This window comes from Macrotis lagotis, chromosome 1 (genome assembly GCF_037893015.1).
Source record: "Macrotis lagotis isolate mMagLag1 chromosome 1, bilby.v1.9.chrom.fasta, whole genome shotgun sequence".
In the NCBI taxonomy this organism is placed as follows: Eukaryota; Metazoa; Chordata; class Mammalia; order Peramelemorphia; family Peramelidae; genus Macrotis; species Macrotis lagotis.
In genome coordinates, this window is record NC_133658.1 from 595,586,991 (window position 1) to 595,612,182 (window position 25,192).

Here is a 25,192-nt window from a genome sequence, read left to right on the forward strand (position 1 = left end):
GTTATTTGGAAGTCTATTCATTTGCCTCTAGCTGCTCATCTTCATGGAGATTTCTTCAGCTTTGAGACTCACATCTTATCTTCTAGTGTTTTTACCCCTTTGATTGAAGGGTGAAACAAAAAGCGCCTATCGCCTCCTTTTATAGAAGGCTAAAGGTCTCTGCAGCCTCTTAGTTTGTCTCCAGCTGCTCTGTTTGCTTTAGACTCTATCCTCATTATCAAGATCCTGACATGCTAGGTTTGGTTAGAGACAGTGAAGGAGGCAGAGATTTTGTATGTATAATTATTATGTCTATCCACAAGACTACATGTAACAAATGCTGTTATTCAGATACATCAGCTTCTGAATTAAACAAAATATTACTCAGAAGAACCTGGATTTGTATGGGTTGCTTAAGTTTGACTTAACTGAAGAAGGGTGCTAGACTAGATAATACTTAGATTTTTTTTCCAACTCTGCAATACTTTGAATAGCTCTTAGGTTATCTGAATTATTACTCTGTAAAGCAGCAACTCCCTTACAAATATTTTCCACTAATTTGTTTCATGATGGAAAGAACACCCTTTTTTTTTTTTAAACTTTCCATCATTGGGGCGGCTAGGTGGCGCAGTGTATAGAGCACTGGTCCTGGAGTCAGGAGGACCTGAGTTCAGATCTGGCCTCAGATACTTAATAATTACCTAGCTGTGTGGCCTTGGGCAAGCCACTTAACCGTATTTGCCTTGCAAAAAAACCTAAAAAAAAAAATAAACTTTCTACCATCAATTCTCTTTTATGTAAAATGAGAGGATTAGACTATTTGAACTCTAAGGTTCCTTCAAATACTAAATCATATAATCAGAGAATCCCATTCTTTCCATGAAACCCAAGGCTCAGGTCTGTTACTCAATATAAAAGATAGGAATAATAGATAATTTATGAGTCATTTAGGTTTTCAGAGGACTCTGAGCACTCTTGTGACAGAAGCAAGATAAGTCTTTTTATACTTTATATCAATACAGCACAGTTTATTAGTTATGACTTAAATAGAGGTCTTCTTGTTCCAGGTTGAGTGCTGCTACTCATTTCTAAGATGTATCTATCAGGCGAGGAGCAACTATGTGGAAATGTTTTGAAAAGGAAGGGGGGAAGTACTGTTTCTGGGAAAATTTCATAAGAGATCTCTTTATAGCTAAGAGAATAAAAGTTTAATTTTTCAAAGGGGGCTGAGCCAGCATATTGAGAATCCCCATGAGCTGCTGAATATGGAGAAATTTCTTTTTTTTTTCTTTTTTTCTTTTTTAAAGGTTTTGCAAGGCAAATGGGGTTAAGTGGCTTGCTCAAGGCCACACAGCTAGGTAATTATTATTAAGTGTCTGAGGCCGGAATTGAACCCAGGTACTCCTGAATCCAAGGCCAGTGCTCTGTCCACTGTGCCACCTAGCAGCCCCGAGTATAGAGAAATGAATGGGAGATTGGTTTCTATAGTTCAAATCAACATTGTAATATTTTTTGCTTAATTTACTTTTTGATTATTGATTGGACCACACTTTACTATTTAATATGTGTAAAATAATGAATAATGCATTTGATCATTGCTATAACTGAAAAATTTTGTTTTGCTGTGCGCTATTTTATTTTTTTTTTAACAACTTAGCCAAATGGGATAATTTCTTTTGTTAATATTGCAGTATTGTTAAACTAGAGAACAAGTTTTGTTATTTTGATTCAAAGCAGCATCCTCCTGTTTCATTCAGGCACAATTTTGAAGAGGTGGAAAAAAAATTGGTTTGATCTGTGGTCAGATGGCAACTTAATCTATTATGATGACCAGAGGAGGCAGATTGTAGAAGATAAGATTCATATGCTAGTGGACTGCATCAACATCCGAATGGGAAATGAATGCCGAGGTAATACAATTTTGTTTCATGCTGTTAATGTTCTTTCCTTCCATTTCCTTTGCTTGATTAGCCTAAACTAGCATACATTTCTGCATTTTTTTAACATTTTGTTTGAATCTGAAGGATCCCTGCTCCCCAAACTTTGAATATTGAAAATGTATAAATCAGTCAGTTTGTGATGTGTTCAAAGTTTAGTTTTGTGTTTTATCCAATTTTTAATAGTTAATCATTCTGAGGTATAAAAACAACACATTCTTGTTTTAACTTGTTTCCTAAGATAGTTTAAAATAAATTATTTCATAATTTTGAAACTTTATATTTCATCCTTATTTTTCATTAATAGCTAATAAGCTATAAACAATGATAATTATTATCATTTATATAGCACTTTAGGGTTTACAAAATGCTCTATATTGTGTTTGTCTTAGAGAATAAAGGTCTATACCATTTGGTTCTGTCTTACAAATATAATCTGAGGAAACTGTTTGGAATCCTTAGGGAAATAATATAAACCCCAATAATAAAACCCCATCTTGCAGTGTATAACAAAGTACTTAGTTCACATAAAACTTGATGACTAAGCAGTGACCCTCAGTGAAGTAAGTAGTACAAGAAGCATTTAAAAAAAATTTTTTTTAGTACAAGAAGTATTAACCTGGTTTCACAAATGAGAAATGGAAGGTGACTGTGGGGAAATGATCTGTTCATGGTCACACAGCTCAGCATGGTAGAAGTAGGCTTTGAAACTGGGTTTCCTGACACCCAAATCCAGTGTTCTTTATACTACAGTATGCAGCATTATATTTTAGGTGGAGTCATAGAATTTCAGAATTTGAAAGAATTTAGGAGATTATAAATTAGACTGGTTCTAATCTTCTACTGTGCCATAGACTGAAGTTCCAGTATTGGTATTTATGTCAATTTGCTCCATCATCTACATTTGGATTATAGATGTATGACCTACTGACAAATACTGCTAAAGTCTGATTGTATTTTATGATAAATAAAAATGTTTATAGGATTAGATACCTTGAATTGGAAGGGACATCAGACTGACTAAGTGAAACTTGGTTTAATGTGTGACTTAGTGTCCTTTAATGTATATTTTGTTTTACTTAAAGTCTCCCACTCTTCTAAACCCCTTCTAATTTTTCCTCAGATTTTCACCCACCTGAGGGCAAGCCAAAGGACTGCATATTGCAAATTGTTTGCCGATATGGGAAAACTATTAATCTTTGTGCAGAAAGTGAAGATGATTGCTTGTAAGTATGCTCTTTTTTGCCTTATCTGATTTGAAAGAATTATTTTCTGATGTAATTTCCACTTAAACTTTGATATTGTTAGGGGTGGGTGGGAGAAGGGTTTCCTTTTGGACTGTAGAGTAAATGACTCTCATAGGATGGATGACTGATTATGTTTTCTGATTCTGTGCTTCCTTGGGAGTATTGCTTTGTAATAATAAGAATAGTTTCATATAACAACTGGATAATTGCTTTTTGCTTTCTTTTCCACTTTGGTGAACATTTCATCTTGAATCCAAATTGACCAGCAGTCAGAGTCAAATGTGCTCTTAAATTCTACTTATTTTTTCTTAATCCCATATTCATTAATTTTTTTTCTTGAAAAAAAATGGAAACCCTGTGATCTTTTGGAAAATAAAAAAGCATTAGCATTTATATTATGTAATCCTTTGCTTCTCTTCTTCCTCCAGTTGAGGGCAGTACTGTTCTTCCAGTGTCTGAGATTTTGATTTTTCATTTTCTTTTGTTTCTCATATTCGGTCAGTTATTATTAAGTATTTTCAGTTTTGCTTTCGCAGCATATCTCATATTTGTCCCCTTCTTCCTTCAGTATAGCCACTGCACTAGTTTATTTATACCTTCATCAGTGACCAAAAATTGTAGTCTTCTAAGTGACCTGCTTGCCTCAGGTCTTTCCCAGCTCTACTTCACCCTCCTTTACACAGTTATTGGAGAGCTGTTGCTGAAGCTTAGTTCTGACTGGATCTTAAAATCCCCAGGGGCATCCTGTTTTCTTCTAAATAAAATAGAAATTCTTCTGGTTTGTACCATCTTAAATTTAATTATTAGATTATGTTATTTTTCCCTAATTCTATGCAAACTCCTTGAAGGCAGAGACTGTTTCAGTTTTACCTGTATAGATCCAGTTCTTTAATAATGTTTATTAAGCATATAGTAGGTGCTTAATAAATACTTGTTTTTGCTTGATTGGTCCTTTGGTCATTTCCCTGATCATTTTGACCTCTATTTGAAGATGAGCTGGGGGACTAAAAAGAGGAAAAACTTAGATGTGTCTATTTTTCTACATGTGTGTATATGTGTGTATGTGTATTTTTGTGCTTAATATAGGAATACTGGAATTGAATAAGATGAAGTTGGGAGGATAATAGGTTGATTTCATCTGTTCCATTGTTATAGGTTGGTTATGGCTACAATAAAATTGAATTAACTTACGCTATTTAACTTCTGAGGTTGTTATATTTATGCTGTATCTGAAATTACACTGTTGCCCTTTGTAGGACAATGTCACAAGATCCCATATATCATTTTATCATTTTATGCTAGAGTATATTTATTGCACATCTTTTACTCTTGATTCACAAAATCTCTACAATGCTTCTTGGCTTTTCCTTGAGTTTATTTTTAATTTCAATTATTTCAGGTCTTGAGTTACCATAGTATAAATAAGGAATTTCTTTTCTTTTCCTTTTTTTTTTTTTTTAAGTTTTTGCTAGGCAGTGGGGTTAAGTGGCTTGTCCAAAGCCACACAGCTAGGTAATTATTAAGTGTCTGAGGCCGGATTTGGACTCAGGTACTCCTGACTTCAGGGCCGGTGCTCTATCCATTGTGCCACCTAGCTGCCCCCTAAATAAGGGATTTCTAAGGATACATTCTGATCTATGTGTTATTTTGAGAAACTGATGGAAAAAAGTGCCTATCAGATTCTAAAGGTGATTTATACGATTCAGTTCATGATGCTGGAATATACTAAAACAGCATGATTGAATACAATGATTATGTCCAGTATAAAAATTAACCTTCCTTCTAAAAGTGACACTTGATGCATGGTCAGCAGAGACTGGGCACTACTTGTTTGCAATATGTCAGGTGAGAATAAGAAATATTTATGAAATGTAAAGCTGACTAATAGAGATTTTGAGCTCACCCTCAAAAACTCAAGAGCATCCCAGAGATGTAAGAGAACTTTGAGACTATTTAGTCTCTCACCTAAAGAAGAATTCTCTATATAATTTATCTGACAAGTGGTCATCCAATTCAGTCTTTACTTAGAGTTCTTCAGTGTTGGAGATAACACTTAAAGAAGTATATTCCATTTTTGAATATTTCTAAAAATTTTTCTTGTGTCAGGCTTGCACCCCCCATTCCATATTCTCTAAATTCAGTTTTTTTTAATTGACAGAAATCTTCCTTTTCATTCTCTACTCTTCTACCTCTAGCTCCTCAAACAGAGAAAGAAAAATAAAACTCCTATTACAGACTTGCTATAGTCATAAGAATTTTCTATTTTGGCCATATGTAAATAAATATCTTTCTGTCTGTGTGTCTATATTTGTCTATCCTTCTTCATTGCTAAAACATATTTCTCTATCAGGTTAGGTAGGTTTTTTTTTTACGTTTTTTGCAAGGCAAATGGGGTTAAGTGGCTTGCCCAAGGCCACACAGCTAGGTGATTATTAAGTGTCTGAGGCCAGATTTGAATTTAGGTACTTCTGACTCCAGGGCCAGTGCTCTATCTACTGCGTCACCTAGCCATCTCAGGGCAGTTAGTTTTCATCATTCTTCTGCTTGACTCATAGCTGGTTATTATGCAGATCAGAGTTCTTGAGTCTTTCAAAGTTTTTTAATCTTTGCAAAAATTTTGTCATTGTATAAATTATTATTCTGGTTCTGTTCATTTTTTTTTTTTGATTTTTTGCAAGGCAGTGGGATTAAGTGATTTGCCCAAGGTCACATGGTAATTATTAAGTGTCTGAGGTTAGATTTGAACTCAGATCCTCCTGACTCCAGGACTAGTGCTCTGTCCACTTTAGTCTATACTACTTCATTTAAGGTTTCTCTGAAACCATCCCCTTTATCCTTTTTTGTTATTTCAGATTTATTCCTTACTTTCTTAAAAAGCTATATTTTAGTACATCCTTGGAGTTTATTTTCCTACAACTACTGCTACCTTCCAAATAATTGTCCTTTCTGCCCTTTTTTCTTCTGTTTCTCTGTTCTCTGAGTGTCTTTCAAGTTATGGACTGCCAACTATGTAGTTAAATCTATAAAATGTGTGCCTATAAGAAGTTTTAATTGTTATCCAACCCTTTGAACAAAATAAGAAAGATGACACCCTTAAGTAAAACTAAATTTTTTCCTCTCCCAACAGGGCTTGGAAATTTGCACTTGAAGATGGCAGAACAAATAAAGTAAGTTTTCAGGTTTGTCATATATATCAACATTTTTAGGATCAGATTAGACATTTGTCATCATTTATACATGATTGGTTACATGGCCTATTGGACTAAGATGGGGAAATTGGGATGAGGGAAATGGGAAAGGTAATATGGGATACTTCATTTTATCTTCCATATTGGCTCACTTAGTTGCATAAATAGGTAGATGGAAACAGTGGAAGTGAATTATGGATTGCAGGAAGGCCCTTGGTGATACTAACTACACTGCTGTATCTTATCACCCTTTGATAGGCATACTATTAGTTGTAAGACATAAGTTTTTTACAAGGGGTGAGAAGTAACACATTGGATTACACTGTGTTTTGATTTGAAATACAAAAAGTGCCAGCAAGGCAACATATGTTCAGGTTTCCATGTGTACGTCTTGAAATTCTGAAATGGATTAGATAGTATTTGACCTTGAGATACTGATATATCCAGTTTCATAGAGGTCAATATTAGTATAGCGAAATCCTTTCTTTGTATTTATCTTTTGACAAATTGTATCATTGTTCCTGAATGTCACTACCTAAAAATTAAGTCATTTAGTATATTTTAACCTTTGGTTGGTCAGATAAAACAAAATATGAGATTCTGTAAAAGGAAAAGTAAAGACAGTTTATTACACATGTGGGAATGAACATTGTGAAAACTTAAAGAAAATAATTTTTTTTTCTGACTTACTCTTGTAAACTTGTAAGTGATGTAAATATAGCTCATGTCTTTTTCATGTTAAACCCAACTTTGGATTGTTTATTTCTATAATGAGGACCAGGAGTTTCCTATGGTTCATCTTTATTAATTTGTATTTATATACATATGTGCATGCACACACACACACACACACACACACATATATATATATGTGTGTGTGTGTGTGTGTGTGTGTGTGTGTATATATATATATATATATATATATATATATATATATATATACATACATACATACATACATACATACATATACTTAAGATAGGGGAGAGTCCATGCATTTTTTTTTAAACTAGGGAGCATTTAAACATAGTATATTCATTCATTCATTCATTCATTCATTCATTCATTCATTTTTCTATTTATTTATTTATTTAGATTTTTGTAAGGCAAATGGGGTCAAGTGGCTTGCCCAAGGCCACACAGCTAGGTAATTATTAAGTGTCTGAGGTCAGATTTGAATCCATGTACTCCTGACTCCAGGGCCGGTGCTCTATCCACTGCGCCACCTAGCTGCCCCTACAAACCGGTATCTGTCTCCTTTTAAAGATTCTGGAAAGGAGTAGGAAGTTTTTTTCTTTTTTTTAGATGACAGCTTTTTTACTGGTAAATGACAAGCCAATTTTAACAGCAAAAAAAGATGATTATGACTTAATATTACATAAAAGACTATATAGAACTTTTCATTTTTTGGTAAGTCTTCTTTGAAAATCTTTGGACTTAGTTTTTATCCACATGAACATTATGCTATTGTTAATGGTGCCATAAAGATTTATAGAGATTGCTAGTCAGTATCTTTCCTACAGGTTTGAAACTTTTTGTTTTTCTTTCTATTTATTTCATTAAGCATATTGACATTTTCATATATAATTGAGCCTGTGATTTTTGTTTTATATGTTCACAATTATAAAGATTTTATGCAATATACTTTTGATCAGTTTTTCATACTCTCAAAATTGTGTTTTTTTCCCTTCCTTTCTTTCCTCTTTTGTAGACTTATGTTGGCTCAGAAGTCATGTATGATGAGACTGCTTTTGCTTCATCTCCTCCTCCTTATACAGCTTATGCCACACCATCTCCTGAGGTATGGAAGAAAGTTTAAGTGAATAAATAGAACCTTAATGGTGGAAGGCTTTTAGTCTTTTTCAGTCATTCTTTCACCTTAAATGCTAAGATCATAGAGCTGATTGGTCATTGTAATTCAATAAGAATTTATTTTTGCTATTAAATACTAGACACCTTGCTATAAATTCAAGAATTTATATAAAATTAAAAAAATACTTAGAGGGAGCACTAATAACTAGTAATCATAAATGGATTCTGGGAAAAGCTTGCACTTGAACTGAGCCTTGAAAATCCAAGGATTGGGGTGCTAGGTGGCACAGTGGATAGAGCACCGACCCTGGAATTCAAATCAGACACATAATAATTACCTAGCTGTGTGACCTTGGGCAAGCCACTTAACCCCATTGCCTTGCAAAAACTTAAAAAAAAAAAGAAAAGAAAAAAGAAAATGCAAGGATTCCAAGGAGAAAGGACATAACAGAGACTGGAAATGAACAATTACACATAGGAGGGAATAACAAGGAAGCTAGATGAGTTAGAGTACATTAAAGAGAATCATATGAAATCAATCTCATGTACCAATTGACATTTTTAAGGAAGTATTTTAAAAGGTCTAGATACCTTATGAATTTGGGTAACTTCATTGTGTTATAAATATAAAGATCAAAACTTTTGTATTGCTGTTCTCAGCAACCAAAGCCTTTTTAGGCAGGATGTTTCCTCTTGTTTGGTTCTGTAGCAATTTAGCCATAGTTACTGTCCTCTTGCTGTTGTTTAACGGGCCCTTGAGCAACTGATTTAATTAGGTTACAAAGATGGAGCTACTGAGAATAGTAATAATAATTGCTGATAATAGAGCATTGTAATTTGCAAGGCCCTTATGTCACACTAACCCTGAGAGGTAAGTGGTACAAATGATAGTGACTCAGTTTTATTAAGAGAAGTGCTAACTTTTGCATATTTTTATTCATTTAGGTGTACAGCTAGGCCTCAAGTCTATGTTATATACTCAGTTATTAGTAAATATAACAGTACTTGGGATATGATGGATGTTTAATAAATGTTTATTGACTGACTTTAGAATTACAAGTGACTTAAGAGGTTATTTATTCCAAACCCCTCCCTTTATAGATGAAGCAACTGAGGCCAGGGTATAGTATTTGTTTAAGGTCAGGTAACTAAATTAGTAGGGTCTACACTAAGTTCTCTTTACCAATTTTAATATTCTTTCCGTTATATATGTTGCCTTTCAAATTTTAGAATAAATAGTTGGTTTATAATTATGTTTTTAGTCTTTGATTTGTGCATGATAAAAATACCATAAATAGTTTTGTAAGAAGAAGAATCTCTTTGTAATACATTTAATCAACATCCAGCTTAACCATTTTAATAAGATTTTTTTAAATAAAATCTTTTCTTTAGTAAGGACAAACCTATATTACATTTTACTATTTAGATTTGCATTAACTTAAAATTTTGTTAATTGTAACCTACCTAGAAGAGGGAAATTTAATACATTTTCTTTTAGCAGAAAACATCTTATTTTCCTAACAGGTATTTGGCTATGGTCAATATAATGGTGCATACCCTCCAGGAACACAAGTTATCTATGCTGCTAATGGACAGGCTTATGCAGTACCATACCAGTATCCATATCCAGGTGACTAATGTCAATGTTACTGTCTCTATAATTATTTTATAAATATGTATATATGTATATGTATATATATATATGTATGTATATATATATATATACATACACAAACATGTATATTGTTCTAATTTTTTCCCCAATTTTGAAATATCATTTAATTTTTATTTTTTATCTAAGTATAATCTTCACAACAAACATCTATGTACGAACTTCATGTTTTCTAATGCTTTGAAGTGGTGGAATGCAAAGATTTTGAAACAATCTTCATTTGAGTTTGAATCTCTAAGGAGAGAAATCATAATTAATGAAGTACATTAATATTTAAAGATGTAAAATAGATGAAAGATCAATGTTAAAGGAAAGGAAATGTTTAAAATAGATTTTTTTCCTTGAAATTCCTTTTTTATTGTCCTCCTGAACATTTTTATTGGCAATTAAAATAGAGATCTTCAAAGGATTTAAATTAATCCTGAAAAATGAAAAAATAATTGATAGATTTTTCAACTAGAAGCTCATAAGTTACAGTAGATTAGAGATGCTAGGGTAAGGTGTTAGAATCAAAAGAGTTGGTAAAGTTGCATCCAGAGTAGAAGACTGATATGAAAGTAGATTGATAGTAGTAAAGTTAAAATGAAAAGTCTTGAAATAAGAGATGAACTCTAGAATAGCATTGTGGCTAGGTGCCACATATTAGAATGAGGTAGGAAATCTGATCAGATCATGTATGGATAGTAAGTGTTCAGATGGAGCATTGAGAAAAACATTAGATAGACAAAAACCTGAGGATCCAAATTTTGGGGGATAGAAAAGGTATGATCAAAAGTTCCAGGTCATAGGTAGGAAGCAAGATAAAGTGAAAAAGCTGAAAGTTTGACATAGGATAAACAGGAAAACATTCCTTCTTTGTTTTTATGATTCTCATTAGAATACTATTTAGTTTCAGAATGTTCCTATTGTAAGGGGACGGTGTAGCTAAATGGAATTACTTAGCCAGTTTGAAGTGAGGCAACAGGAAGGGAAGTATTCACTGACTTGACAGCTTCTGATGCAAAGGTACTCATGATATAGGGTTCTCTCCAAGTCACCTGGGAGTATTATTATATTACTAGCAAACTCTCTTTGCAGAATATATCTTGCAGGCCAGATTGAGTGATATGCCTGCTATGCTATTCATTTTCATCTTCCCTATGGTGATAGGAGCATTTCCTCTGATTAATACATTTCCATTATGCAGCTCTTTATTAAATGCCTACTGCATGCACATAAAATGGACCGTGGGAAATATAAAAAACATAATACGTGGTGTCTTTAAGTAATTTAAAACCTAATTGGGCAGACAACTTGGAAATCATCTAGTCCAGGCTTCTCCTTTTGTGTATGAAAGAAACTAAGGGCTGCTTTAATTCAACAAACATGTTTAAGTTTTTGGTATTCTGTGTGGGAAGACATGGTGATGGGAGAGGAAATAATTGAATTTGGGGAATACTTAGGTAAATACTTAAGGTAAAGTTTTTCTGGAATGTTGATTGCATTTAGGAGAATAATGTGAAATAAGTGAATAAAAGTTGGTTGGGGCCTAATTTTGGAAGTTCTTAAATGCCATGTTGAAGAATTTCTAGGGAACTGCTGAAGATTTTTGAGCATTTTTGACATGATAAGACATGTACTTAAGGAAGATTATTTTGGTAGCCATGTGAAGGATAGATTGAAGAGAAAGCCTGGAAGGAGGAAGATCATTTAAAAAGTTAGTCTAGAGGGGCGGCTAGGTGTCGCAGTGGATAGAGCACTGGTCCTGGAGTCAGGAGTACTTGAGTTCAAATCCAGCCTCAGACACTTAATAATTACCTAGCTGTGTGGCCTTGGGCAAGCCACTTAACCCTTGCAAAAACCTAAAAAAAAAAAGTTAGTCTAGAATAGGGGTTGGCAAACTAAAGCACTGGAGAGTAATATTTTAGGTTTTATGGTCTAAGAGGCAAAATCAAGTTTGTTTTTATAGGTATTGATATAAGGAGAAAACATTTCCACAAATATTTTACTGGCAAAATTAAAGATGTAATAGAAATAATTGAATACAATATTTTGAAAAATGGATCTCCCCATTAGAAGAATGGAATCTTTGGGGAAGTAGAGGAAAGTTGTTATAATATCATTTTGCTAAATTGGGTTCTTCTTAATTGAAATTGATTGCAAATGTTCATCTGTTAATCCTGATGAGTAATGAGATTTTATGTATGTCATTTAAAAATATATTTCTTCAGACTGGTATTATTTTCAAATACTGATATCAGTCCATGAGCATATAATTTTTTTGTTTTTTTTTTACAACTATATTTGCTTTTTATTTTATTTTTTCTTTTAAATTTATTTTTTATTCTCATTTTGTAGAAATTTTTTTTACATTGATAAAATATTCTTGTTTACAAGTAAACAAAATACCCTCCCCCCCCATGAATATAGATAGACTTGCTTGGGCGAAAAAAGTAAAGGGGAGAGAAAAAAAATAATAGTAATAATTGTAGGTATGGCCAGGTGGCGCAATGGACGAAGTACCAGCCCTGGAGCCACGAGCACCCGAGTCCATATCCAGCCTCGGAAACCCAATAATCACCCAGCCATGTGACATGCAAGCCACCTGATCCCCACTGCCCCACAAAAACCAAAAAGAAGAAAAAAAAAGAACCAAAATAAAATAAAATAGTAATAATAGTAGGGGTGGCTGGGTGCCAGACAGAGCATTGGCCCTTGAGCCAGGAGCACCTGGGTCCAAATCCGGCCCCAGACACCCAAAGATCACCCTGCTATGTGGCCCCAGGCAGGCCACCCAGCCCCACTTGCCCTGCACCCTCCCCCAAATAATAATAACAAAAAATGTGCTTCAGTCTTTGTTCCAACACCAACAACTCTGTCATGGGTGGATCACATTCTTTATGATAAGTCCATCACAAAAGTTACTTCCATTTTTCCAACGTTGCCATTGCTGATCGCAACTCCCTCCTTTCTTATTTCTCCACTACCATGTACTATATTTTCTCTCTCCTTTCACTCTGACTCTGCTGTAGGGTCGCTGAGTGGTGCTGCAGACAGAAGCCTGGTCCTGGGGCCAAGAAGCCCTGAGCCCCCATACCACCCATTAGGCCCAGAATCCACTTGGCCCTATGGTCCTGGACAGGCCTTCCAATCCCAGCCCCTTGCAAGAAGTAAAAAAGAAGATGTGTTATATCTGACCACTCTCCCCCCATGGTCCATCCTCTCCTCCTTTATTCACATCCCCACCCCTTCCCCCTGCTCCCCCCCTCCTTCTTACTCCAGATGTCTATACCCCATTGAGTATATTTGCTGTTTCCTCTCCTAGCCATCTCTGATGAGAGCAAAGGTTCCCTCATTCCCCTTTGCCTTCCCCCTTCCATACCATTGAAATAGCTCATTGTAATAAAAAAAAATCTTATTATGTGAAATATCTTGGACTATTCCCCCTCTCCTTTTTCTTTTTCCCATTCCATTTCCCTTTTTTTCTATTGACTCCATTTTTATACCATATTTTATCTTCAAATTCAGCTTTCTCCTGTGTTTCAACTATAAAAGCTCCCTCTACCTGCTCTATTAACTGAAAAGGTTCATATGAATATTATCAGTATCATTTTTCTATACATGCAGTTCATCCTCATTAAGTCCCTCATATTTCCCCCCTCTCCTCCAATCTCCATGCTTCACCTGAGTCCTGTATCGGCAGATCAAACCTTCTGTTCAGCTCTGGCCATTCCAAAAGGAACATTTGAAATTCCCCTGGTTCATTGAAAGTCCATCTTTTTCCCTGGAAGAGGACATGAAGCCTTGCTGGGTAGTTCATTCTTGGCTGCATTCTAAGCTCTTTTGCCTTCCAGTATATTGTATTCCAAGCCCTATGAGCTTCCAATGTAGTTGCTGCTAAGTCCTGTGTGATCCTGACTGCAGCTCCACGAAATTTGAAATGTGCCCTTCTGGCTGCTTGTAATATTTTTCTCTTTGACTTGGGAGTTCTGGAACTTGGCTATAATATTCCTGGGGGTTGGTTTTTTGGGATCTCTTTCTGGGGGGGGATCGGTGGATTCTCTCCATTTCTATTTTGCCCTCTGCTTCTAGTATATCAGGGCAATTTTCCTGTAGTAATTCTTTGAAAATGATGTCAAGGCTCTTTTGCTGATCATGACAAGTCTTTTTTGAGCTCTGTCATAGCCTGATCCCAATTTCTGTTTTTTCTTGGAGTCTTTAGATGCAGGAGGTTGTGCTTCCTCATCTTCAGACTGAGTATTTTGATCCTTCTTGGGCTCATTTGCAAAATATTTCTCAATGGTCTTCCTCTTGTTTCTTTGCTTGCTCATTTTCCCAGCCTGGGCCTGGTTTTGGGGTGCTTCCTGAGCTTCTGGGACACTCCCACAAGGGTCTCAGTGTGTGAGGCTCTGTCCTCCCTCCTGGTCTGTGAATGACCATAAGCGTCCCCCTCTGCCACGGGGCCGAAGTGGGGGGGCCCTGTTGTTCTATGGGGGGGCCTAGACTGGGATCAGGATCTGAATGTGGTCAGAGCCCCAGAGTTCTGTTCCAGGGGCAGAGGACAGAGCTCTGCAGTCTTTCTTCACTCCCCTCCCCCAGCTCAGTGGGCTCATGCCTTGGGGGCTCCTGCTTACCAGCTCTGCCTGCTTCTCTTTCCTGGTCTTGGCTGCTGAAAGACCAAACTGCTGGCTGTGTGCCCTGAGGGCTGGGCTCCAGGTGCTAGCTCTGGCAGAGGTCCCCCACTGTTCCCCCCACTTTGTGCCTGGTGCTCCTCGGGGTGCAGCTCAGGAGATTCCCCTGCTGGTGTGAGCTGTGGCTCCCAGCACCCTGGGGCTGCCTCCGGGAGGCTGAAGTTCTTTCGCTCTGGTGGGCCACCCCTCCGACCCTGGGGAGCAGAGCCTTTCTGCTGTTTTCCAGGTTACCTTGAGTAGGAGAACTGCCTCTCTGGGTCCCTTTGTGGGTTCTGTCTCTCGAAAGTTCAGTTAGAGTCCTTAGCTTATGAGTTTTATCAGAGAGCTCCTAAGACTCGATCCCTTCATGTCTCCATCTTGGCTCCACCTATCAAGCATATTATTTTAAGTGAGCATATTCGTCTCTTAAAAGACACTTATGAATTGCATATATACAGTGAGATGGACTTTGAAATAAGGAAATTTCTTTTGCATTTGCAAAAAAAAATGATACTGCAACTGTAGTTTGAGTTCAGAAAATATGTCTATCTGCTACAAATTTTTGTGAGAATAGATATCTTTTTGTTTTAAATTTTCACAGCCCAGGAAGTATATAAAGCATCTTAATATTACTTGTAATTCAAACAATGTTAATTATCATGGAATTGACTTTATCATAGCATAAATCTTCCACATAAGTGCTACTTTGCCTTGTAATTTCATATTAAATTCATATTTTTCAAAGCCATTCAGAATTTAAAAATAGTGGTTGAAGGTGTTTCTTCTTATTCAGAAAAATTTCAGGCTTAACCCTGGACCCAAAACATATAACTAAAAATAGCAACTTTTTTCTTTTTTTTTTTCATTTTAACGTGAGTATGCAGTGATAATTTTAAAAAAAAGGTTTCAATACAGCAGTCCATAGCACCCATAATGCTGTCGATTTATAATTGTCACTGATTTTACAATGCAGTGGACAGCAGTCTGAAGTGATGATAGTGCCCTAGATAGTCCTTGTCACATCAAGTCAACTCTGTTGCTCTGGGAAAGCACATATTGGCAATATATAAACCTGAGCATGACTGTTCCAATACTGCTTTATTTATGCACTTTGAAATCTTAATTGCATATAGTCACATGCCATGAAATATTATTCTTTTGATTTTTTTCTCAACCATTTATAGATAAAAATCCTTTCCTACCCTTCAGACATGAACTGTAGTTTTCCAATCCCTGGTCTAGGGTATAGATGTAAGAGATATTGTGAAAATAGAATTAATGAGACTTGGCAATTGATTGGATATAAGCTATAAGAGCATGGGAAGATAAAAGAATAATTGAAATTATGAACTTAGTCCAGTTTAAAAATTGCTCATTCAACCATGGTCATTTAGATAGTATTAGAGGTGACACTTGAACTCATGCTACTTAATCTCAATATCCTACCTCCATTATACTCAACATTAATTTAAAAATGCAAGCATTTAATATAAGGAAGACAGCAGATGAGTAAATGCTAAATGTTTAATTTTAACAAGTACAATAAGATGTCAGAAGAAATTCAAGTTATTTCTTGAAATGATCATGGAAGACTTCATGACGATGGTGGCTTGTGACCTGGGCCTTTAGCAATCAATGAGATTTGGCCAGGTAGGAGTGGGAAAGTCAGTCACTCCAAACTTGAGCGAAAGTATGGATGTGAGAATGTTAAAAACATTTTGTAGAAATGATGAGTGATTAATATGTCTGAATTTAGGAAGAGAATTCAAGGCCAGATCATGGATAGCCATTTTTTAAAAATTTTTTTAGTTATGGGAAATCATTGACATTTTTGAAAAGAGAAGATTAATAAATAGTATATAGAATGAATTATACTGTAGACTGTAGGCAAAGTGATCATTTATGGTCTTTTATTCCCACTCCTTTCCTTTTAACTTACCTTTTGATTGAATAATTTAATAATGTGAACATTGATAGTATAAATTGTATAATATTTGGTTGTTTAAAAGATTTTTAGGAAAACTATATGCCTTCTGCTTTTAGTAAATGATTTCTGTGTGTTTAAAAGCAAAACCCAAGTTATAGGAAGAGATTTAGTTTTAATTTAAGATCTAATTTGCATGATTGAAAGTTTCTATTTTAAAGTTCTTAACTGCTCTATTAAAGAATGATTCTTAGGGTAATAATAGTTGAAAGTTTAATGAGTTTGTCCTCCCCTCTCCTTCTGTTTTACTGCCAGTGAACTAATTATTAGCTTTCTAACCAATCTTTTGTCTTTGGAATTGCTGTGGAATCCCCGGATTCTCCACAACTGCTTATTTCTCATATATTACTCTATCCATTTGTTATCCTGATGGATCTGTACTTAACCAGCTATAGTAGAAAATACAGATTCAAATGTTATAGATACATCAAGGCTCATTAGAGAAACTACAGGAGTATAATGGAAAGAACAATGATTTGGGAGTCAAGTTTTAGGTTCTGATCTTAGCTGTGACATTTATTTACTGCTAATATAATTTTGGATAACTCAACCTCTTTGGGTCTCAGTTTTCAGTAAAAATGAGGGGGTAAAGCTAGATCTTTGTGTTCTCTTCTAGTTCTGAATCTCTGAGCCTTTGGAATTGTTATTGGTGGATTGGTGGGTTATAGTTGAGATTTTATTTACCTTGAATTAATGAGTTTGACTTTCATTTAGTATGAATTAAAAAATGGAGGTCAACTTTAAACCTCTAGAAGGTGTTATCAATTCTTTTCTAAATTCAGTTGTATTTTATTTTCAGTTTTGAACTCTCCTGTTTTCTCCTCTCTCTCTCCACTAACAATTGAGAAGGCAAGAAAAACAAAATCCATTACAATAGTATAGTCAAGGAAGACATGTTCTTTCAGTTTTCATTTTCCTTCTGCCTCCAAATGAAAAGAAAAGAAAAAATATGTTCTAATCTGCATTCTGATGAGTCAGTCCATCAGTTCTCAGTGTGGAGGGTGGATAGAATATTTTCATCATAAATCCTGTGGAATTGTGGTTTGCCATTACGGTGATTGGTGTTGCTAAACTTTTCTTTACAGTATTGCTGTTACTGTAAATTGTCTTCCTAAATCTGCTCACTTCACTGCACTAGTTCCTGATTTTTCCTAGGATTATTTTTGAAACCAGTGAAGGAAGCTTGTGAAAATTTCAGTAGAGATGGTGATTGGACACGAAAAAAGAACTGTCAAGCACTACTCCACCATGGAAAGTCCTTTTATAGATTAGACTTTAGGAATATATGCTATACATCAAAAATTCGAATAGAAAAGGCCTGTTGTGTTTTTTGAAGGGAAGTCAGCTTTATTTTGCTGGTTTAAAAAGAAATATGATGTTCTTGTATCTCATTAATAAAAGGTGAGAGGAAAAAAAATCTTTTGATCTAGGAATAAGATATAAAATATCCCTGTTCTTCCCTTATGTTTCTTTTCTTTAACAATTAAATTTTACTGATTCTTTTTGTTTTTTTACATTTGTTACTTCTATACCTCCTCACCCAAAACATATATCTATATATATATATATATATATATCTATATATATATATATCTCTATATATATTAAAACTCTTACCTTCAACAAAGGGAAAATAGTTAAGCCAAGTTAACCAGTATAGTAGTTATTTCTGACAGTATATGTAACATTCTATGGTGTCTTTTCTAGGACCTTATGTTTCTTTTCTTTAACAATTAAATTTTACTGATTCTTTTTGTTTTTTTACATTTGTTACTTCTATACCTCCTCACCCAAAACATATATATATATATATTTATATATATATATATATATTAAAACTCTTACCTTCAACAAAGGGAAAATAGTTAAGCCAAGTTAACCAGTATAGTAGTTATTTCTGACAGTATATGTAACATTCTGTGGTGTCTTTTCTAGGACCTTATGGACAACAGCCTGCCAACCATGTCATTATCAGAGAGCGTTATCGGGACAACGATGGAGATCTGGCTCTGGGCATGTTGGCTGGAGCAGCTACTGGCATGGCCTTGGGATCTTTGTTCTGGGTCTTCTAAATTTCTCTATACTTTGTATTTGTAGCTTCTAAAATCTTTATTTTCTGTGTGTGATAATATATTTTGCAAAGTGTTCTTGTTTTACTGTTAAAGATTTTTAATGACAATTACAATAGTACTTTTAAAATAGTGACATGTTAATTAGTGTAAATTTCACAAGGCAGGATTGTCAGTGTGCTGTTCAATTGAAATATGAATTAAAAAGATACTTGATCATTTCAAGTTCTTTTATAGTTGTATAAGAAGGACTTATGAGCTCATTCATTTTGAAGAACATTATCACTATGGTGTTAAATGCAGAGGATAAGAGATATAGCTTTATCATCCATATTAGAAGTATGCTGCTCATATTATAACCCCTGAATAGGTGATTATTTCTGGCTGGGAAAAACTCAGTTAATCCAACTGCTAGCTTTCAAATTAAGAATTAATCATGGAACAGTCTGGGTGTTTCTGTTAGCATGGCAGGGTGGTAAACTATGCACAAAATAGCAATATAGACTTATTGCACTACACACTCCAAAGAATAGTTCCTAAGACACTCCATATACCTCTGTAGTTGACTCTAGTGGTGCTGTACTGATGAGCCTTTTTTCTTTCTTGTGAATGGATTTAGTGAGTCCTAGAGACCGGAATTGGTAAGTTTCTGATAAAGAGCTTCCCATCAGGACAAACTCTTGTAAATAGGGGATAGTTCTCAAATGTGGAGAATTATAAAAGCAGTTAAGAGGCTGGGGTGATGGGTTTTTGTTTTGAAAGGTGGTACTATCCATGCTTATAAAATATTGTAGACATGGCTTTTACCTTCTTCATTTTTATTTAATATGGTTAAAATATAGTTCTAAGTTCAGACCACCACTGAGTGAATTTTTATATTGTTTATCTTGCACGACCAGATTACAAGTAGTCCTTTTGGTTGTATTTGACTCACCTGCTACAGAATATTGTTTTAAGGGTGGACTGAATGCATTTGCAGTTAGTAAGGAGAAAGAATTAAGATCAAACTCAGGGTTATGTTAGTTTTTTTAGAGGTGAGATAAGATGGAAGAAAGGCTAATGGGAAGAATGATAGGAGAAAATGATTATAGAAATTAGAAAAGATTTGCTTGAATACATGCAACAAAATCTCCATCCTGTTATAGATCTTAAATTTATTAACAAATGATTTAATTTTATTTCATGTAACTTTCCACAAAAATTTTATTTTTGCCAACAACCTTTAATGTATTGAAAATGTATATACTCTTCAATACCTTCTTAAATTTATGTGGTAAAACTCTTAGGAGAGTTTGCCTCATCTTCATGGACAATGTTTTTTTTTTTTTCCCCATGGACTATTTGATAAAATCTGCTTTGCTTTACTTGAAAAACCAATTTCCCCCCCCCGCAAATCTTCACTTATTTGAAGATGAGAAAGCTATTGGAGGGAAACAGAGGACCAGGGAAAGAATGAGATGTACATTGTTAGTGAACAGTTAGTCCAGAAATTGTAATAGTAGAATTGCCTGATATGTGGATTGCATATATTTTTCTGTTTCTTGTATTATCTGTAGTTAAGGCATTTTTGCTGCTTCTTTAACTTTTAATTGAAATTTATTTAAAATCTACTAGTTTAATAAAACTATGTTTAAGGAGTCAGGGAAATAGGACAAGAGCCATGTTTGTAATTATAGTAAATCGGGATTGTCTTAGGTGTTTTAAAAGGTTGCACTTTGCAAATGATGCTATTATCCATCTTTCTGAAAGATGTAAAAAGTTGATAATTGTGGTGTTATGACTAAGTAGAGTTATATTAAATGAATGTAAGGTAATTTAACATAAATGTAGTTATCAGTGTAAAGATAGCTATTCTATTTGAGTTAGACTGGTATATTTGTTCTATTTCCCTCTCAGAGCTTACAACTTTGGAAGTAAGAACATGTTTTCTTTGAAAATTATAGAATATAAAAAAAAAAGAAAATTATAGAATAAAGCAACCAAAATTTAAAAGATAGACCTCAAACATATCAGGCAGCTAACATCATACAGTGATCTAATCATTCTTTAATTCATTAAAAAATAATGGAATGCCTGCCATGTCTAAGACAAATCTATAGTCCTCCATTATTCCTAATTGATATAACTTTCCCTATTTTCTATTATGAATTTTTTTTATAACTGGTTTTGGAGATTGAGTTTTTCTCCTCATAATATAGTAATGATAATTCCTATAAAGTTCATTCTTTTTTCATTGTTTTGTTTTTTGGTCGACTGTTTTTATATCATTTTTTTCCTCCCAATTAATTATGTCTGATGAAACTCAACAAAACTCCATGTCAGATTTAAGGCCAAACCAACTTTGTAATGAATTCTTGGATTCTTGGCAATTCCTGTAGTCTTTTTTTTTTTAAAAACAACTGGAGATGTCCATGAATTTTACCTTGCTTTGATATTTGATAGTTGGGGGGGAATCACATAAAGTCTGATTGTACAGTTGAATGAGGCTTTTAAATTATTGCTCTTTAGACTTTGAATTGTTTGTAATAAGAATATTAAAATTATAATGATTTAGACAAGTAGTTTATGTGAATCCTATAAAGCACTGTGAATTGAAGGGATGTTTGCAATAAAATAGAACTGAATGTTGTTAGTTGTTGGTTAATATGAAACTTAATCTCTGGCTTATTGTCTGCTTCATAGAAGTAAACTATCTGTCAATACTATACTCATTCCATTATTCAGGGATATTGTAAAACTTAAAGGACCAAAGGAAATGTAATTTCAATGTTTCCCTGATTTCCTTTGGTCTTAGATTGGGAACTTCAGGATCTGGCATGATGGCATTATTATGTTTTATCCTGAGAGACTGACCTTTAGAAGAACCAGGTCTTGGATGAACTTCTCCAAAACTGTGACTTTCATTGAGTTCCTCAGAAATTTCACAAGCATGTATACTTCAACTACTTGCAATTCTTGGTTACTAAATTTAAGAGGGATTTTATAAGGAGGTAATCTACCAAGATAATAGTTAAGCTGGCTGAACAGGGATAAGAATCCAAATTTCCTAATTCCCTAATCAATTCATTTTTTCTATCAGTCAACTATAACTACCTTGCTAATGTTTCAGTTGCTAGTGATTTTTCCTCAGCATGAAACAAACAAGTACTCTGGACACTTTATAAAATCTCATTTTTCATACCTCTGATACTGTTGATACCAGCTTCTTAATAGTCATTGTTTTTGATTACTTTTAATATGGTGCTTTGCATAAATAATCTTAACTAAAGAAATTACCAAATAAAAGCACTTTTTTGATTTGTATATCTGGGAAGGTTTATTGCCTTTTACTTTCCATTGACATTTTTTTTTTAGGAACTAATTTTGCCTGGAAAAAAAAAGCTGACCCATGTGTGTATATGTATATAATTTTTGTTGGCTCTATTGTTGTGTTTCCTTGGCTGGTGCTGGGATTATGTGTCCAGTAAGGTAGAGTTGAACTGAGTAAGTCTGTTTTTGACCTGCATGCTAATTTTCCATCAGAACTCAGGGGAAATGGATTAAGTGATAGTAAAAATTCTTACTCAAACACAGATATTTCTCTTGAGAGAGCATATTGTAGATCCAAGGCAATTGTTTAGTTTAATAAAGGGTAAAATACTAGTTTTTGAGATATGATACAAGGGATACAAATTTCCTATCTTTATTCTGGATAATCTCCTCACAGCTTTTACAGACACTTTTAGGAAACAGTGAAATCTCTTTGCCCAAGATTCTTTCCTTTGGTTGCCATCATGCCTCCTGTGTTGTTTCTAACTCTTGTGCCCATGAAACCTGTTTTTCTTTTTATACAGAATATACATTTATGTAGCATATAGTGAAAATGTTAATAAAATAAGTGTTGAACTGCAAAACTTGTGTATTGTGATTTGTTCACTTGTCTGAATTCTTTATATTAATGAAATATATGTTTTTTTCTGATATGGCTTGTTCAGCAACTTGATTTAACTCTTTTTTTAAAATTTATTTTTATTAAAGATATTATTTGAGTTTTACAATTTTACCCCCAATCTTACTTCGCTCCCCTCACCCCCCCACGAAAAGCAATCTGTCAGTCTTTACTTTGTTTCTATGTTGTACCTTGATCCAAATTGGGTGTGATGAGAGAGAAATCATATCCTTAAAGAAGAAACAAGAAGTCTAAGAGATGACAAGATCAGACAATATGATATCTGTTTTTTTCTAAATGAAAGGGAATAGTCCTTGGTCTTTGCTCAAACTCCACAGTTGTTTCTCTGGATACAGATGGCACTCTCTTTTGCAGAGAGCCCAAAATTGTTCCTGATTGTTGTACTGATGGAATGAGCTAGTCCTTCAAGGTTGATCATCACTCCCATGTTGCTGTTAGGGTATACAGTGTTTTTCTGGTTCTGCTCATCTCACTCAGCATCAGTTCATGCAAATCCCTCCAGGCTTCCCTGAAATCCCATCCCTCCTGGTTTCTAATAGAACAATAGTGTTCCATGACATACATATACCACAGTTTGCTAAGCCATTCCCCAATTGAAGGACATTTACTTGATTTCCAATTCTTTGCTACCACAAACAGGGCTGCTATAAATACTTTTGTACAAGTGATGTTTTTACCCTTTTTCATCATCTCTTCAGGATATAGACCAAGTAGTAGTATTGCTGTGTCAAAGGGTATGCACATTTTTGTTGCCCTTTGGGCATAGTTCCAAATAGCTCTCCAGAAGGGTTGGATGAGTTCACAGCTCCACCAACAGTGTAATAGTGTCCCAGATTTCCCACAACCCTTCTAACAATGATCATTATCCTTTCTTGTCATATTGGCCAATCTGAGAGGTGTGAGGTGGTACTTCAGAGAAGCTTTAATTTACATTTCTCTAATAATTATTTAGAGCATTTTTTCATATGGCCATGTATTGCTTTGACCTCTTCATCTGTAAATTGCCTTTACATATCCTTTGACCATTTGTCAATTGGGGAGTGGCTTTTTAGTTTTAAAAATATGACTTAGTTCTCTGTATATTTTAGAAATGAGTCCTTTGTCAGAATCATTAGTTGTAAAGATTGTTTCCCAATTTACTACATTTCTTTTGATCTTGGTTACAGTGGTTTTATCTGTGCAAAAGCTTTTTAATTTAATGTAATCGAAATCATCTGATTGATTTTTGGTGATGTTCTCCAACTCTTCCTTAGTCATACACTGCCCCCCTTTGCATAGATCTGACAGGTAAACTAGTCCTTGATCTTCTGATTTGCTTATAGTATTGTTTTTTATGTCTTAAATCCTGTAACCATTTGGATCTTATCTTGGTAAAGGGTGTTAGGTGTTGGTTTAATCTAAGTTTCTTCCATACTAACTTCCAATTATCCCAGCAGTTTTTCTCAAAGAGGGAGTTTTTATCAATGGCTGCTCTTTGGGTTTATCAAACAGCAGATTACTATAATCCTCTCCTGCTTTTACACCTAGTCTGTTTCACTGGTCCACCACTCTATTTCTTAGCCAATACCAGTTTTGATGACTGATGCTTTATAATATAATTTTAGATCAGGTAGGGCTAAGCCACCTTCTTTTGTACTTTTTTCATTAAGCCCCTGGCAATTCTTGACTTTTTATTTCTCCATATGAATTTACTTAAAATTTTTTCTAACTTAGTAAAGTAATTTTTTGGAATTTTGATTGGTAGGGTACTAAACAGATAGTTTAGTTTTGGTGGAATTGTCATTTTTATTATATTATCTCTACCTATCCATGAGCAGTTGATATTTGCCCAGTTATTTAAATCTGATTTAATTTGTGTGAGAAGTGTTTTATAATTGTTTTCAAAATGATTCTGAGTCTGTCTTGGCAAATAGACTCCCAAGTATTTTAGGTTGCTTTGAATGGGATTTCTCTTTCTAGCTTTTCCTGCTGTATCTTGCTAGACATATATAGAAAAGTTGAGTATTTATGAAGGTTTATTTTATAACCTGCAACTTTGCTAAAATTGCTGTTTCCAGTAGTTTTTTAGATGATTTCTTGGGATTCTCTAGGTAGACCATCATGTCATCTGCAAAGAGTGAGAGTTTTGTCTCTTCCTTCCCAATTCTAATTCCTTCAATTTCTTTTTCTTTTCTAATTGCTGACGCTAACATTTCTAATACAATATTGAAGAGTAGTGGTGAAAATAGGTACCCTTGTTTCACCCCTGATCTTATTGGGAATGCCTCTAGCCTCTCCCCATTGATATAATGCTTGTTGATGGTTTCAGATAGATACTGCTAATTATTTTAAGGAATAGTCCATTTATTCCTACACTCTCTAGTGTTTTTAGTAGGAATAGATGCTGTATTTTGTCAAAAGCTTTTTCAGCATCTATTGATATGGTTATATGATTTCTGATAGCTTTGTTGTTGATATAATTGAGTATACTAACAGTTTTCCTAATATTGAACCAACCCTGCATTCCTGGAATAAATCCTACTTGATCATAATGTATTATCCTAGTGATAACTTGTAATCATTTTGCTAAGATTTTATTTAAGATTTTTGCATCTACATTCATCAGGGAAATAGGTCTATAATTTTCTTTCTGTTTTAACTCTTCCTGGTTTAGGTGACAGCACCATATTGGTTTCATATAAAGAGGCAGAGTTCCATCTTTCCCTA

At 34.4% G+C, this 25,192-nt stretch overlaps 1 protein-coding gene across 1 annotated transcript in view; it reads left to right on the top strand.

The window, feature by feature from the left end:
* PLEKHB2 (pleckstrin homology domain containing B2) overlaps positions 1 to 20,933 on the top strand; it is a 53,301-nt gene extending 32,368 nt beyond the window's left edge. The window contains exons 3-8 of the mRNA XM_074214909.1: positions 1,737 to 1,889; positions 3,040 to 3,142; positions 6,291 to 6,330; positions 8,063 to 8,152; positions 9,688 to 9,793; positions 18,404 to 20,933. Coding sequence (XP_074071010.1) covers positions 1,737 to 1,889; positions 3,040 to 3,142; positions 6,291 to 6,330; positions 8,063 to 8,152; positions 9,688 to 9,793; positions 18,404 to 18,540 — 629 coding nt within the window. The 3' untranslated portion in view covers positions 18,541 to 20,933. The remainder of the gene's footprint in view (positions 1 to 1,736; positions 1,890 to 3,039; positions 3,143 to 6,290; positions 6,331 to 8,062; positions 8,153 to 9,687; positions 9,794 to 18,403) is intronic.
* The last annotated feature ends 4,259 nt before the right edge of the window (positions 20,934 to 25,192 follow it).